Here is a 16,282-nt window from a genome sequence, read left to right on the forward strand (position 1 = left end):
AGTTCTGGTAGCTAATCTTGAGTTGGAAATTGTGTCATCACATAGTTTTTCTATCAATGCAGATGTTGTATTTCTTTCTCTCTAGTATGCCCAACATGTTTATAAACACACAAATAGCATTTATGTGAGGGATATTGAGATTTGGAACTTTTAAATTATAAATATATACTGGCTTAAAGTTATCTGGTTAATTATTGACAATAAGCTCTCTTTTTTAGCCACGACTTAAAAAGGTGGTATAAATCTTATTTCTCTGGGATTTATGTTTTGGAATGTAAATTGTTACTATAGGCGATAGCCAGTGTACTTTCCCCATAGGCTGGAAATTAAGCCAACTTGGAATGTGTCTGGTCTTTACCTCTGTAGCCCATGGTTGTTCCTACTCAGGCTACATAGAAATAACACTACCACCTTGCCTTTTTCTTTAATGTTATTTATTTTGAGAGAGAGCGAAAGAGTGAGCATGAGTGGGTGAGGGGCAGAGAGAGGGAGAGCGAGAATCCCAAGCAGGCTCCACACTGTCCGCACGGAGCCTGATGTGGAGCTTGAAATCGTGAAACCGTGAGATCACTACCTGAGCCGAAACTAAGAGTCAGATGCTTAACCGACTGAGCCACCCACGTGCACCCCCCCTTCCCCTGCCCACACCTTGCCTTTTTAAAAAAAAAATAGTATCTTATAGGTGGGTTTATTAGGATCTTATAGTCCATTTAACACTCTTTATTTGTCCGCTGAAAAATTAGAAAGGTTACTGCATGCCAGGCACTTTGCTACATGCCAGATAGACATCAGTAAGAAAAACAGACCCGGTGACACAGCCCTGCCTGTTTTCACTCATTGTGAGCCCAGGGCAGGGATTCAGCCTGAGCTGATGGAGCCCCTCCCTCCAGGAGCTCACAGCCTGTTGGAGGGACGAGGCAGGAAACCCTGCTCCAGCTTGGGGCATCAAGGCCATTGGAGAACACTGTGCCGTTGCAAGGAGACCCGAGTTCAAGCCACTTAACCTTCTCAGCCTCCATTCCTTCATTTCTAAAATGGGAGCAATAGCCCCTTCCTTAAGTCACTGGGTGGCTGTAGGATTTGAAAAGACAATGTGCATTGAAATGCTTTATTAACTGCACACAAGCCAGGGCCTGGCAGCGTCCACGTGAGGCGGCAGGCTGTGCCCACGCACTTGTTGCTGTGCCCACGCACTTGTTGTGGGCCTCGTGTGGACAAATCTTCTGGTCTCTCAAAAGATGCACGTACCTGGATTTTAATGTGACATTTATTGAATCTTAAATATGGGCAGATAACCTAAAAATTCTTTAAACACTATTTGATAAGTTGTATCTGTGAGTGGCACATATTCGATCTCTACCCAAGACGGAGACGGGAGAGGGATAGCTGCACCTGCTGTCTGCCCCATGCATGCGGTGACGTCCACGCGCCTCTCTTCAGTTCTCGGGTCCTCGCCCCACAGCTGGAGGCACAGCTGCACATGAGAAATTGCGATCTGTAAAGACAAAACGACTTGCCCCAAAGTCCTCTAGCCGCCGCCAGGTGGAGTCAGCCCCGAACCCCATTTTAGGGCTCTGGCTCTAACACCTGATCTCCCGTGGCCCGGCTTGGAGGCACAGCAGTTCTTCTGGAGGTGGGGCCTCCTGGGTCCTGGGGCTGGGAGACGCTCCCAGGAACACCCGGTCCTGCTGAGAACGTGGGTGAGCAGGTGTGAAGGGCCGCATTGAACACGAAGGTGCCTACCGGGAGGGCCCCTCGCGCAGTGGGTCGTGCACACTGGGGAGCCACTGAAGGTTCTTCAGCAGAGCTGACCACCTGAATGGTACTTTAGGAAGGTTACTCTGGCACCACTGCTTGAGAAGCAGTAAAGGGGGGGATAACCCTCCCAAACCAAAAGGGCAAATCCTGTTTCCCTCACTTTGTACCCAAGGAAACAGGTTTAGAAAAGGGAGGGGGGGGCTCCCGTAGTCCCGCAGCTGAGTGACACAGGTGGCCCTGAGATCCGGCTCTTCAGATTCTTAAGCTGGTGCTCTCTCCAGTGGGCGGGCAGGCCTATGGTTCTATAAATACCAAAGCATGCAGAACACAGTTCCCTGTTCACCCCTTCCCTCCTCCTCAACACAAGTTGGTCTAGTTGAGGTGCTGAGCCCAGCAGGGCGTGCGGCTGGAGTCCAGCCTATGTTGGGGACTCAGCAGAGGCCACTTAGGTTGTGCAGAGTCACTTCCTCTCTTTTCGCAACGAGCACCACCGGTCCCTCCAGCGATGCCACGGGTCCCGCTGCCAATCTCGGGCGGCAGAGCCTCTAGATGCTGGAGTGGGGTGGGAGAGGAAGCTTTTCCTCTTTGCAGAAGGCCCCCAGGGATAACAGTGAGAAGCTGGCAGATTCTGAAGCCGGAGATGGCAGCGTTTAGCACCAAGCCCTGGGACACTCCTGACACGACTCTCTGGCCCTCATGGGGCCCTGCACCGGGGCTGCAGACCTGTCCACCCGCAGAGGGCCCTTGACCACTTCTAAACCACTGTGACTCTTAGCACTGACCTCCATTCATCCAGCAAATACTGAGGATTTGCTAGGTGCTGATTGTTGTATGCAGCCACTAATTGGTAAGCAAAGCCTACTGCTGAGAGTTTTCTATTTGATTCTCAGCATTGCTGCTTACCAGCTGTGGGATTTTAGGGAAGTTACTTGACCTCTCTGAGCAGCTGAGCCCCTGCCTGGTAGACAGGGATATGAGTGTCTGTCATAGGGATGTGATGATTAAAAAGATAATTCTGTGCTTAGTTGGAGCCTCCCTTCACTTCACCCCAAAGAGATAACAGCCTAGGTCCCTCTGGCTCCACATAAAACTCTGAAATTGGCAGCATGGGAAATTTGGGGCTGGGGGCAAGGAGGAATGTGCTGTGGCTTTAGGGGTGTGCTTTTGTTTCTGAAACAGTCCCTATGCATGTGATCTCAGGACCCAGTGCAGAACCAACCACTGCCCCCCCAAATCTCCTTCTGGCTTCCCCTGCCTCTTCCCCCAGCGTGGGGCTGAATCCTGATTCAGACTGATAGCTGTTCCTCTCCCGCAGGGGGCTGGATTCTCTGGATTCCTGTGGGACTCTGCGGCCGGGGTGGAGCTGAGAGACGCCACCTCGCAGGAAAGTTCACCTGGCAACGGGCATGGGAAGCCCACGGGTCCCAGCCCGTACCTTGCGAAGTTCAAGGTACCATTCCATGTTTCTGTGAAGGTCTACTTCTAAAAGCTGGGGGGTGGGGTGGGGGGTCCCTTTCTAAACTGTGATCCAGAGCGGCCTCATCTTTTTGTCTTGATTTCATTCTCTTTGAGGGTCAGGTCAGCATGTCCTCCTGGGGTTCCCTTGGCCAGTGAACTTGTCCAGAACAGGAATGAGAGGGATTGGGGGCAGGGGTGGGGGGCGGTGAGGACTCTAGCTCTGATAACTCTGGCATCTGGGCACAGAAGATCAAATGGCTGGCTCCCAAACCTAACGCGCGTCAGAATCACCTGGGGGGCTTGCCTTAAAATCAGGGATTCCTGGACCGTCCCCCAAACACACAGAATTTCTGGGACAGGGCCCAGGACGGCCTGTTTTTCAAAGGTACCTTCAGTGCTTCTTCATTCCTCTGGCATTTGGAGATCACTGGATTAGAGGACAGCAGAATGGGTTCTGAGGACATGCTTCTCCTTACCAGGAGGTGGAAGGGTGGGGTGGGGGGGTTGGGGGTGGGGAGGGGAAGACCCTCAAGGGGTCATCTGGGTTTGGAGGGGTTCAAGAGGAGCTTCTGGGTTGTGGAGTCAGGGCAGCCCCACCACTGACCTCTCCAGATGAGCCCTTCCCTACGTGAGCATCGATAGGAGCAGGGGGACTGATCTGAGCTGTCTCTTTGTTTCCTCGGGATGCACCTGGGATACGTCATGAACAACAAACAGTCAGAAGCTGGGCATTAGGAGGAAAAAAGAAGCCAGCAGCCAAAATAGATCTCCCAGTCGGCACTCAATTGACCTTATCCCCATGGCACTTACCTGTGAAATGCAGGGTCAGGCAAGAGTGGTCCCTTGCCACAGAGCCTAGCAAGCTACCTGCTGGGTGTTTGAGCACCCCCTGCCCCCCCCCCCCACACACTTCTGTGTGCTCCAGAGCAGTTCTGGAGCCTGAGAGTTGCCTCAAATCACAGCACGGTCTCTGGCGGCATGTGGCAGGGGCAGCCTCTGTGCTGGGAGCTGTGTTGGTTGCAGCCGGGATCTGGACCAGGCTCTGCCCCCGGCTGCAAAGTTGCTGGGGTTCTGTGTGCACACGCACGCCTGGGGGTGCCTGTGGTTGTACTTAGGAGATTGATGTGCAAAATCTGCCAGATTTTTTAAAACCTCCTAGTGCTGCCCTGGATTTCTGTTTTATGTAAAGTGGCCGCACTTGCTTTGACCTAGCAGGGCAACAGCCAGACCAACCGGTGTCTCCAATTTTGTTTATTTATTTTTTAACGTTTATTCATTTTTGAGAGAGAGAGAGAGTGTGTGAGTGGGGGAGGGGCAGAGCGAGGGAGACACAGAATCTGGAGCAGGCTCCAGGTTCTCCTCCTAGGCAGGGTTTCCCTGCCTGTGGCCTTAAGGTGGTTTCTCTGTGGTCGGAGCCACAGCTGCAGAGGGCTCTCCAGGCTGGGTGGTGGTGATGGTGAACTGGGGTCATGTCTGTAAGATGAAATGAAGTGAAGCCTTCACTTCCTGGGGGCTCCCCCTGCACCCCTGTCCTTCCTGGCAGTATTTAGCGTTTGTCACCATGACAAATGGAAGGGCAGGATTGCCAAAACCCGAGCAGCTGAGCAAAGCTGCTGTGCCCAGGAGACCCATCTCTGTGTGTTTCTGTACCTGCCCACCACGACACCTGCCCTGGGGACCCAAGGCTGCGATGTATCCGATGCTGCCAGGCTTCAGCCAGCTTTCCTGTTCCTTTGAAATCTGGTGAAAGTGAGCAGCAGGGCACAGTGGTCTCCAGAGAGAAGAGAACACAAAGGGGGCGGGTAGGTGGGATGTGTGTGGGGTGGGGAAGGAAGTGGGTCCCAGTGGTGGGTCCTGGCAGAGGGATCACGGTCTGGCCCTAGAGTGTAAGACCCCAGTCTTGCTTAACCACCAGCTGCGGGAACCACCGCCTCCTGTTTTGTGGTTGCTTACAAGGAAAAAACAAAAAACAAAACCTGACCTTTCCAGATGCACCTGGTTTTCCAGACCCTAAGTTGGAATGGGGGTGTGATGTCCTACGGGGGCCTCAAAAGAATCCAAGCGCGATCTGTCTTGCATTATCTCTTGGAGTGTGAGCTTGCCTTGTTTGTGTTTGCTGTTGTCAACATCGTGCAGGAAGCTGTTCCTAAGTCAGAAGCAACGAATACAGGAAATATGAGCATCTGAGCCTGTCCCTGTTGCTTTGTTTCTTCTTGCCTAGGTGGGAAGCAATGACTTGACCCTTGTGAACCTTCACCTGGCATCCATGATCCTCCCAGGGGGCGACAATCCAAGCAGGAATCACAGTGACAGCCACCGCTTGGCTACCTTTGCACAGACCTTGCAGGAAACCCTGAAAGGTAGGAGATTGTCTTTATCCTCGGCTGGGCCGACAAGTCCCACTTCTGCAGGGGGCAGGCAGGGGGCTGCCTCTTCGGAGCATCCCTCTGATCCCTTAGGCTGACAGGGCTGTCAGCAGCAGTGCATGCTGGGGGCACAGAAGACCGTCTGTCACAGCCCCTGCATCTCGTGGAGCCCAGCCACCCCTGTGCATGGTGACACCTCCATCTCTGGGCCTACCATGCACGCTCCACACTGTTGGTTTTGGGGCTTTTCAGCCTCTCTTTGATGGAAAGGATTAAGGGGGAAAAAAGTGACGACACCCTCCCCCGTGACAAGTCCTCCTGCGTTCAGCTGCTGCTGTGGTGATGCCACCTGCAGATTGGCACGTGCTCGTCTTGTGAAGGAAAGACAGTTGGTGACTGGGAAAGTCCTGATTAGCACAAGGTAGATTTTTTTCTCCCTGCTGGGATGCAGATCAGCCCGGAGCTCTCAGAAAACCCACATTTAATCTTGGCTCCTTCAGTCGCTGTAGGACCTCAGGGAAATCACCACACTACTTGTAGCCCGTCCAGTCAGGGACTGTCCAGTGCTCGCCTCAACAGGGGCGGCTGGGGAGGCGTGGTGGTGATCTGTGGATGTACTGGGCACACAGTGAGGGCTCAGCGGACACGAGCTGACTCAAAACATACCAGAGGATTAAGAGAGCAGTGAAAAGAGCAGAGCTTCAGTAGGAAGTGGGCTCTCTGTTTCCAGGCTCTGCCCCAGCAATACAGAAATTTTCCCGTGTGCAGGTTGACCAGAAGGAAGAGTTAACGCTGCTGTAAAGACTGGGCTTTTTGGCTGGACTTTTCAGAGCCCTGCCCTTCTCTAGGTGGGCGTTTACAGCCGGAGGCCCAGAATTGTCTTAACGTGTTCTTGAGTTTTCACCAATAGTCTCTAGTTTTCTAAGCCTTGTCCATGTTAGATTGGCCCCTCATAGGGGCGACTCGTGAGAATTCAGCTATAAAAATAATTTGGTCAAATTAGAGCTTTACATTTTAAAAAGACTTTTTGGGGGCGCCTGGGTGGCGCAGTCGGTTGAGTGTCCGACTTCAGCCAGGTCATGATCTCGCGGTCCGGGAGTTCGAGCCCCGCGTCGGGCTCTGGGCTGATGGCTCGGAGCCTGGAGCCTGTTTCTGATTCTGTGTCTCCCTCTCTCTCTGCCCCTCCCCCGCTCATGCTCTGTCTCTCTCTGTCCCAAAAATAAATAAAAAAACGTTGAAAAAAAAAATTTTAAAAAGACTTTTTGATTGTAGCAAAACATACATAACAGACACCATTTACCATTTTTTTTAAGCGTTTGGTGGCAGTATGTACATTTACATGGTTTTACAACCATGATGTCCATCCGTCTGCAAGACTTCTTCATCTTCCCAAACCGAAACTCTGTGCCCGTTCAACACGAGCTCCCCACCCCCTCCTTCCCCAGCCCCCCGCAGCCACCCTTCTACTTTCTGTCTCTATGAATTGGAGCACTCTAGGTACCTCGTACAAATGGAGTCATGCGGTATTTGTCCTCTCGTGGCTGGCTTACTTCACTTATATCATGTCTTTATGGTTCACCCATGTTGTAGTATGTGTCACAATTTCCTTACATTTTGGGCGCCTGGGTGGCTCGGTCGTTAAGCATCTGACTTTGGCTCGGGTCATGATCTCACTGTTGGTGAGTTTGGGCCCCACATCAGGTGAGTGTGAGCCCCGCTTCAGGCGAGCCCCTAATAGAAACTTCTCTATCTCTTTGTCTCTCTCTGTCCCTTGCTCACATGCACATGTTCTCTCTTTCTCTCTCTCTCTCTCTCTTTCAAAAAAAATTCCTTCCTTTTTAAGGCCAAATACTGTTCTGTTGTGTATATATACTGCATTTTGTTTATCCATTCATTGGTCGGTGAATACCTGGTTTCCATCTTTTGGCTGTTGTGAATAATGCTACTGTGGATGTTGATAGGCAACTTACAGTGTGAACCAGGATGTGCTGTGACTAGCATTCTACTTAAATCAGGGGTCTTCAGGCTAAAGAAAAAGTCACAAAGATGTCTAAGCTGAGATACTCCATCCAAGAAGCAGCTCTGTGGGAAATTGTTCACCCACAGCTTGTCTCTAGCCTATTAAAAAGATGACTTCATAGCATTTAAAATCTGTGGACGTTTCTGTTCTTGACCTCAAGCTTTTCCTTGTCTGTACACGGAAGCAGAAAAAAAAAGATGCCAGTTCATAACTTCTCTGATAACGTCTCACTGTTTTTTCTGACATCCAGAGCGCGGTCAGGTTTTCATTCCAAGTTGCCAAGGGACTGTTGACCCATAGCCCGGCTCGCCTTGACTTGTCCGGGTATGGACAGTGACTCATGTTCCCAGTGCCCTTGTGCTTATAACTAATATCCAGTTGTTAACTGGTGACACAGCAGACCCAAGGGTTCAGGAAGTTCTCGAGTGTGCCCAAGGTGCAAGGGCAAATTGATTATTAGCAGGGGTGGCTGAGCTAAAACAAAGACTAAGCTTTTATTCCACAGCTATCAGAGCAAACAGAGCCAATTTGATTAGGGAACTCTGGGCCTTTCTGCCTTTGTCTGGAATGTGCATCTGGGTTGACCTCAGCATGTGGTGTGCCAGTCCTCTGATGGGATAGCTTTCTTTCAGACCCCCCTGGGACTCTCTCTGTGAACTCAGCGTGAAACAAGGTGCATAGTATGGCTTGGCATCTGGGTAGGACTATCCCTCAGTGGAGACCAGCTCCTGCTATTGTCACTGGCGTTCTATAAATCTAGGAACTATCTGAGGAAGTCAGCCCCAAGCATCCTCCCTGCTGCTCCTGGGAACTAAGGATCCCATCCCAGGCGGATGGCTTTTTAGGAGAATTCAGGCCTCTGTGCACCTGTGCATTCTCGAAGGCAAGGACTGTGCTTGCTGCCAGCACAGAGCCCAACGTGGTGCTTGAACCCACAAAGCCGAGAGACCTGAGCCGAAACGCAAGAGTCAGATGTGTAACTGTCCGAGCCACCCAGACGCCCCATCACGGAGAGCAATTTAACCAAAAGCAGATGAGTTGTGAGAGACCTGGATGTGCGCATTCAGAAAGAGCTGTGGTGTTGTCATTCCTGAAGTCACACGGAGCTGTGTCTGCTGACCTCTGACACCAGCATCTCTCCTGGTTTCAGAATCGCTTTTGGCCCAAACTTTTTCGGGTCTGCGTCCCAATGAAAACGTGTCTCGTTATATGGGAACGTCCTGCCTCATTTCTCCTAACCTTCGGCTTTTCTTGTTATTTAGTAAACGTAGCATCCTTGTCTTTTCTCCTTTCAAAAAATGCACCTTAATTCTAGGGGCTTTCCTCGTGCCTCATTCACCCATTTGTTCCATACGTGCTTATCGAGGGTCTGCCGTGCAGCAGGCACTGTTCCAGGCACATGGGATTTTGTGATGAACAGCCACCCACATCCTCATGGCTCTCGCATTCTAGCCCTTCATGAAGAGCCGTGAGCTTGAGGGCTGGCAAGCCACTCAGCCTCTCAGAGACTTAGCTTCTTACCTGTGGAGAAGGCCCAATCCCAGGTGAAGGCTCATGGATGGCCAGGATGAAGGCTCATGGATGGCCTTAGCACTGGCCAGGTAGGAGTTGTTCACTTTATTCTCAAGTCTGCTTTCCTGTTGAAGTTGGCACTGATTTCTCAAGTCATGTTGAGATGTTGTTGAGATACAGCCTAGGGGTACCATTACATCTCTGTAGGCCACAGGTGGAACCCCAGGAGGGTCTTCCATCATACCCCCTTTTGTCGCTCATGGTCCCCAGAGCAGGTGTCATCTGCAGTGCACGAGTGCCCTCTGCTGGTGGATTTTGTCATTTCACTTCAGAGTTCTTTGCCTCTAGCCATTATTGCTGAAACACGTTGGTGTCTCGGAGAAAGACTTCCTGCAGGTCTCGGATACCTTGGGCCCTCGTTTATGAACTGCCTTTCTTAAAGACTCCCTTGAAAGCTAGGACAGACACCCTGCTAGCCACAATAATGTGACTCCCCTGAAGGGAATCTCGAGACGGCAGAGGTATGGGAATCCCAGAGCCTAGCTGGGGTCCACTGTCCTCTCAGAATGTCTGCTCCCTCCGGGAAGTACTTTGTGATGACTCAGTACTTCGTGATGATTAAGTTGCTTTAGTGAACATCAAACAATGGTAGAAATGTTGAAAATAAGGGGAAAAACCTCTCACTCTGGCCCTGTATTAGTCTGCTAGCGCTGCCATGACAAAATACTATATTCTGGGTGGCTTAGACAATAGGAATGTATTTCTTCACAGTTCTGGAGGTTGGAAGTCTGAGATCAAGGTGTCAGAGGGATGATTTCCTTGACTTGTAGATGGCCACCCTCTTGTATTATTTGCATGTTTTTTTCCCCACTGTGCCCAATAAATGTTTTTTCCAGCTCTTGTTAAATATCTGGACAAGACCCTCAGGCTTTTTCTGCCATGAGATTTGGAACCTGAGCTGGAACACAGGCAATCTCTGCTTCACGTATCTTTCCTTTTCCAAACAGGTCACAAACCTACTCAAACTTTTGTGCGTATTTTGGTTTTATGTTTGTTTGTTGTACGCGGTATTGGGAAAAATTGGAAGAATGAGAACCATATGCATTCCTAACCCTGGGGAGTCCAATCAAAGAATCAGGATCCCACTTAGTGGGTTATAGTCAATATTGGGTTTACCTCCCATGACCTCTTAAATACCTGATTTTCTTTGTTCTACCTCCAGGAGAAAAAGACATGATTGTTTTAGGAGATTTTGGCCAGGGACCTGACAGCAGTGACTATGATATCTTAAGGAAAGAAAAATTCTACCACCTGGTCCCTGCACACACCTTCACCAACATCAGCACCAAGAACCCCCAAGGCTCAAAGTCTTTGGACAACATCTGGATCAGTAAAAGCTTAAAGAAGGTTTTCACAGGTAAAGCAGAAGTCACTCGTTCTTTTTCCTGTTCAGAAATGGTGTAAGAGAGACCCGTCTGAACTGATAGTTCCAGGTCCTTTGGTTTGATAACTCTGGTCAGGAGTTCTTACCGCCTCCGTGGGCATTGACAGGATTATGTATCGTTTAGGTGCCTGTATAATTATCATTCAAACAGAGCCACTTTTAAGGGCTAAGAGGGGCTGTGAAAAATAATGAAGAGGCATTCACTGATCTTCAGGAGTGGCAAACTGTGTCTCAGGCAAACCTGGTTCTAGGCCAGCAGGGTACCGATTCAGAGATGAGCTGATAGCTTACTTTAATTTAAGGACACTCAGTCATTTAGCAGACACTCCTTAAGCACCATAACATTCAGGCACCGTGCTGTGGCCCGAGGCTTCCTGCCACACTGTCTGGGTGAGGGACAGCCACTGAGGATGAGCAGACGTGTCTCAGAGCCTCACAGTAGGACAGGGGACATGCTTCTCACAGACTGTATGAGGATCAGGGTGCGGTGGGGAATCTGAGCGCCGCAACGCAGCCCCCAACCGAGTCTGCTGAGCAGACTTTGGGTCAGGAAGCAATCGGTCGGAAATACGACAGTGACGGTAAGGTTTTTTGATGAATGGCGAGAACAGTGGTCCTCAATCCTGCCTGGTTGTTTCACTCAGTCCCAACGTGTTACACATATTATACTTCAGGGAGACATTCCACATTGGTGAAAGTGCAATTCTGGGGTCGCCTCTGTAGAAGCCTAACGGGCAGCCAGGGCTGAGACCTTCTCACCAGTCCAGGCTGTGTCACCAGCTTCTACCTCTGTCTGGGTGCCGGTTGCCTGTTGGACTGTGTCGGGGAGGATCTGAAGGACGAGGGAAGCGGGTCTCAGGGGGAGTGACCGTCCTCACACTAGGCGAGATGCAGCTTGCAGAAAATGCGCGGTGGGCCGGAGAGCGGCCACAGCCTGCCCAGCTGCCAGGAGGTGCCTGCAGAGAGCGGCCCTCATCAGCAGAGCTGGACGGTTGAGAACACAGGGCCAGAAGGAAGGTAGGAATCATTTCATCCGTCCCCTTGCTGCGAAGCTAGAGACGAAGGTACAGGGAAGAGTGGCCACCATCATGGAAATGTCACGTGGGCAGGCCGTGGCTCAGCCCAGACCTGTTCGCGCTTCCACTAACGTGACCTCGCTTCTCACTGGAGGTCTCTGGCCATGCTCCCTCACTAGGCTCGCTTCTGTAACTATTCTGTTAACTATTCTGTTACTGTTTGTGTTTCGTTTTTTTAGTTTTTTTGTAATGTTTGAGAGAGAGAGACAGGGCACGAGCTGAGGAGGGGAAGAGAGAGGAAGACACAGAATCCAAAGGAAGCTCCAGGCTCGAGCTGTCAGCACAGCTCAAACTCACGAACTACCCTGAGATCATGACCTGAACCGAAGTTGGACGCTTAACCGGCTGAGCCACCCAGGCGCCCCTCACTGTTTTTTAAATATACTTGTGCTTTATATGTTTCTAAAGCATTAGAGTTTTTTTTTTTAAATTTTTTTAATGTTTATTTTTGAGAGAAAGAGACAAGGGCGAGCAGGGGAGGGGCAGAGAGAGAAACACAGAATCTGAAGCAGGCTCCAGGCTCTGAGCTGTCTGCACAGAGCCTGATGCGGGGCTTGAACTCATGAACCATGAGATCATGACCTGAACCAAAGTCGGACGCTTAACTGACTGAGCCACCCAGGCACCCCCTCAAGCATTATTTTAAGATACTTTTATTTGCTCATAAGCTTCTGTAAGAACTTTTTCCTTTTTACTCTTTCCTGTAGAACTCCTTCACCTCCCTCCCCCACTTACTGCCTTTGCTTTGTGAAATAAAACTTTCACTTTGGACATCTTTGAGAGATATTTGACCTTACGTCAAATATATTTACTCTTGCTGCTCAGATTAGAAAAGGTGTATAGTGAGGAGGAGGTCAACCATAGGCCGATACGTGAATGGGCGGGAGGCCTAGACTCGGAGGGTGGGGGGGGGTGTTCAGTACCTACATGGTAAGCCCTCACTTGTCCAGGAAACCAAATTGGCTGGAACATTTTGTTTGCACAGGCAAGCTGGTTATCTGAGGAGTATCGCCAGGGAATCCTGACTTTGCAGACATTGAACAGATGCCTCTTCTTGCCAGCCGGGACCCCACCCAGCCCCAGGCCTCATCTCTGCATCTCTTTTCCCTCTGTCTCTCCAGGTCACTGGGCTGTAGTGAGAGAAGGCCTCACGAACCCTTGGATTCCAGATAACTGGTCCTGGGGAGGAGTGGCTTCTGAGCACTGCCCTGTGCTAGCCGAATTTTACACCGAAAAGGATTGGAACAAGAAGGAATGCCCTCGGAATGGCAACGGGGTCACTTTGGAGCGAAGTGAAGCCAACATTAAACACGAGCGATGATGGCACCAAATCTGTTTTTTCACGCGTGACCCGGAAGGCCCGGGCAGGGAGTTCGCCCTTCCAGGTGAAGACGAGGACTCAGAACTTTGTCTCAGTCTTCATCCTGACAACACTAGCACCTGGGCCTCGACCTGCCTGCCTTCTTTGTGGACATTTTTGGACCCCTAATGGGGGAGGGAGGTACCGGATGGTCAAATCGGAAGCACAGTGGGGAACTAAGATGGCTTCTAACGTGTGGATGCCATCCACCTCAGCAGACTCGGGCTGGCTGGCTGCCGCCCTGGGTGGCAGCATACAGAGGACAGTAGTGGGGCTGACAGGGCAAGGGAGGGCCATCTCAGGCTGCCAGGCCCTGTCCCAGCAATGCCAGAAGCTCTCCTTTCTGACCTCCAGTCCATGATGCTCTGGCTGCAAATTACATAAAGCTTTTAACTGTGATTGAGCTGAGCACTCTCCTCAAATATTTTGAGTGGTGATTTTTAGTTTTGTTCTGAAAAAAATAAACAGAGATGAACATGCCTGGTTGCAGTGAGAGTCCTGGGGGAAGGGGCCGGGTGCTCCCTGGCCCGGGTGTTTTGTGCCCACTCCCGTGCCTCTCTGACACCGTCATCCGGGGAGCCTGCTCCTTTACACCCCACGTTGCAGCGATGCCTCTCGCATCCCTGTTGACCCCCTGAGATCACCATAAAATTCATTCTGTGACCTTCTCCCTCCCAGCCTGTTCTTCGTCTTCTGAGCCCTTGGTTAGACTGTCCTGTACACTGAGCCCCACTTGTGCCTCTGGACGCTCGGCAGAGGTTCCTGTGCTGGACAAGAATTCTGTCAGGGTGATATCATTTCCTCCCTCCCCGCCCTCATCACTTTTCAATCAGATCCCGAGCCTAGAGCTGCCTGATAGTGCTTCTGAGGAATATCTGTTGATTCTGGGTCCGCAGGAAGCTCAGCCTGGGAGTATTGAGGGAGGGTCTATTTTGGGGGGTGGTTGGGCAGGGGGGCAAGCACATGTTAACCGCCACCAGGGGCCCTCCCCTTAGATGGCATGGTTCTCCCTGAGGTCTCCCGTGAGACCAGGATTATAACACCCACTTCACAGCCAAAGGAACGAAGGCTTAGAGAGCTTAACCTCCTGCAGCTTACACAACCGGTAAGTAAATAGATGGAATCCAAACCCAGCCCAAAGTCCAGGCCCACATATCAACTCTACACTTGCCAACAGCAGTGCTGTGTAAGTAGCACGGTTGATAGGGAATGTGTGAGTCATGAGCCTGGATCACCTGGGTTATTCCAGGTCACCATGGGAGCTGAGGGTTTATTCTTCTTCCGCACTGAAAACCTGATGCAGACCAGCACCCAGAAACTGTTGTCACCACACAGTGTGATCCCTGTGACTCGGGTCTGGGGCTGGATGCAGTGAAAGAGGCCCATTTTCCACCAGAGACCATCTTTGGGACTGCCCAACTCCAAGAAGCATCACTGATCATGGGCCCAGGAAGGAAGGCCTTCCTTGGGGCTCTGAGCGTCCCTGGGCCTCAGCCATGCCCGCTCCGAGGGACCGTCTCTCCAGTAGGAGGGTGAGTAGTGCCTCTCCCTTGGACTCAGACTGGACCACTGGAGGCATGGAGTCTGTGATGGCTGAGCCTTGACCCAAAGAGCTCTAGTTAGAAGGAAACAACATGGCAGGGAGGAAAGGGTGATCTCAGCTTCCCAGCTGAGCAAACCTTTTTTGGTGCCTCATCTAGAGTGCAAACCTCCACCAGCATTTGCCAGCCAGCTGCCCCAATCCTTTTAGCCAGGCTGACTTTTGCACCAAAACTATGGAAAGAAAGGCTTCTTAAGTGAGAGGAAGGGAAAAGAAAGCCAGTTAAATGGCCCTGATGAAGGCCATTCTGTTTGAGCTGGAGGCAGACTCAGCAGCCACACCTCACATGCAGAGTGGCCTCAGCTTTAGCTCCTAAGGTCCAGGCCATTGCTCAGGAAGCTGTGTGCTGAGGCAGCTCTTCTAGTTCGAGACCCAGCCCTCCTGGTTTTTGCTTTGGGGGATGGTTTGGGCTTGGGTTTTGCTTTGCTTTGTTTTCTTTCTTCTCGTTTTTGCTGTCTTCAATAGATTTTATTTTTATTTTATTTTTAATTTTTTTTTTCAACGTTTATTTATTTTTGGGACAGAGAGAGACAGAGGGAGACACAGAATCGGAAACAGGCTCCAGGCTCTGAGCCATCAGCCCAGAGCCTGACACGGGGCTCGAACTCACGGACTGCGAGATCGTGACCTGGCTGAAGTCGGACGCTTAACCGACTGCGCCACCCAGGCGCCCCTATTTTTAATTTTTTTAATGCTTATTTATTTTGAGAGAGTGAGAGAGAGAGCAAGCAGGGGAGGGGCTGAGAGGAAGATAGAATCCCAAGCAGGCTGTACACCATCAGCACAGAGTCCAATATAGGGCTCGAACCCATGAACAGTGAGATCATGACCTGAGCCGAAATCACGAGTTGGATGCTTAACCAACTGAGCTACCTGGGTGCCTTAATAGATTTTATTTTTGGGGCTCCTGGGTGGCGCAGTCGGTTAAGCATCCGACTTCAGCCAGGTCACAATCTCGCGGTCCGTGAGTTCGAGCCCCGCGTCGGGCTCTGGGCTGATGGCTCGGAGCCTGGAGCCTGTTTCCGATTCTGTGTCTTCCTCTCTCTCTGCCCCTCCCCCGTTCATGCTCTGTCTCTCTCTGTCCCAAAAATTAAAAAATAAATAAATAAATAAATAAATAAATAAGATTTTATTTTTAAGAATAGTTTTAGGTTTGTAGGAAACCAGAGCAGAAAACACAAGAGTTCCCATACTCCCCCGGAAGAGTTTCCCAAGTTGTTAACATCACTGTGGTATATTTGTTACCACTGACCAAACATTATTGTACATTATTATTAACCGAGGTCCAGAGTTTACATTAGGGTTCACTCTTTGTACATTCCATGGGTTTTGACAAATGTATAAAGACATCTATCTACTTCGATCCAAAACTCCTCTGTGCTCTGCCTGTTCATCCCCTCCCCCTGGCAACCACTGGTCTTTCTACTGTCTCCACAGTTTTGCCTTTTCCAGACGCCATATAGTTGGAGTCATACAGTCTGTAGCCTTATCGGGTTGGTTTCTTCTCTTAGCAACCTGTGTTTAAATTTCCTCTCTGTCTCCTCATGGCCTGACAGCTCATTTCTTGTTATTGCTGAATGAGAGTCCGTTGGATGGAATGTATCTGTCCCCCACTGCCCCCGTGGATTGTTACTAAGCCCTACCCTTCTCCAGAGTTTCCTTCCACCCCATCTCCAGCTCTGTGCACA

General features: G+C 50.7%; 1 protein-coding gene across 1 annotated transcript in view; it reads left to right on the top strand.

Moving 5' to 3' along the window:
- EEPD1 (endonuclease/exonuclease/phosphatase family domain containing 1) overlaps positions 1–13,473 on the top strand; it is a 112,336-nt gene extending 98,863 nt beyond the window's left edge. The window contains exons 5-8 of the mRNA XM_043589251.1: positions 3,074–3,208; positions 5,438–5,576; positions 10,337–10,531; positions 12,756–13,473. Of these exons, the coding sequence (XP_043445186.1) occupies positions 3,074–3,208; positions 5,438–5,576; positions 10,337–10,531; positions 12,756–12,955 (669 nt within the window). The 3' untranslated portion in view covers positions 12,956–13,473. The remainder of the gene's footprint in view (positions 1–3,073; positions 3,209–5,437; positions 5,577–10,336; positions 10,532–12,755) is intronic.
- The last annotated feature ends 2,809 nt before the right edge of the window (positions 13,474–16,282 follow it).

This window comes from Prionailurus bengalensis, chromosome A2 (assembly GCF_016509475.1).
Source record: "Prionailurus bengalensis isolate Pbe53 chromosome A2, Fcat_Pben_1.1_paternal_pri, whole genome shotgun sequence".
Lineage (NCBI taxonomy): Eukaryota > Metazoa > Chordata > Mammalia > Carnivora > Felidae > Prionailurus > Prionailurus bengalensis.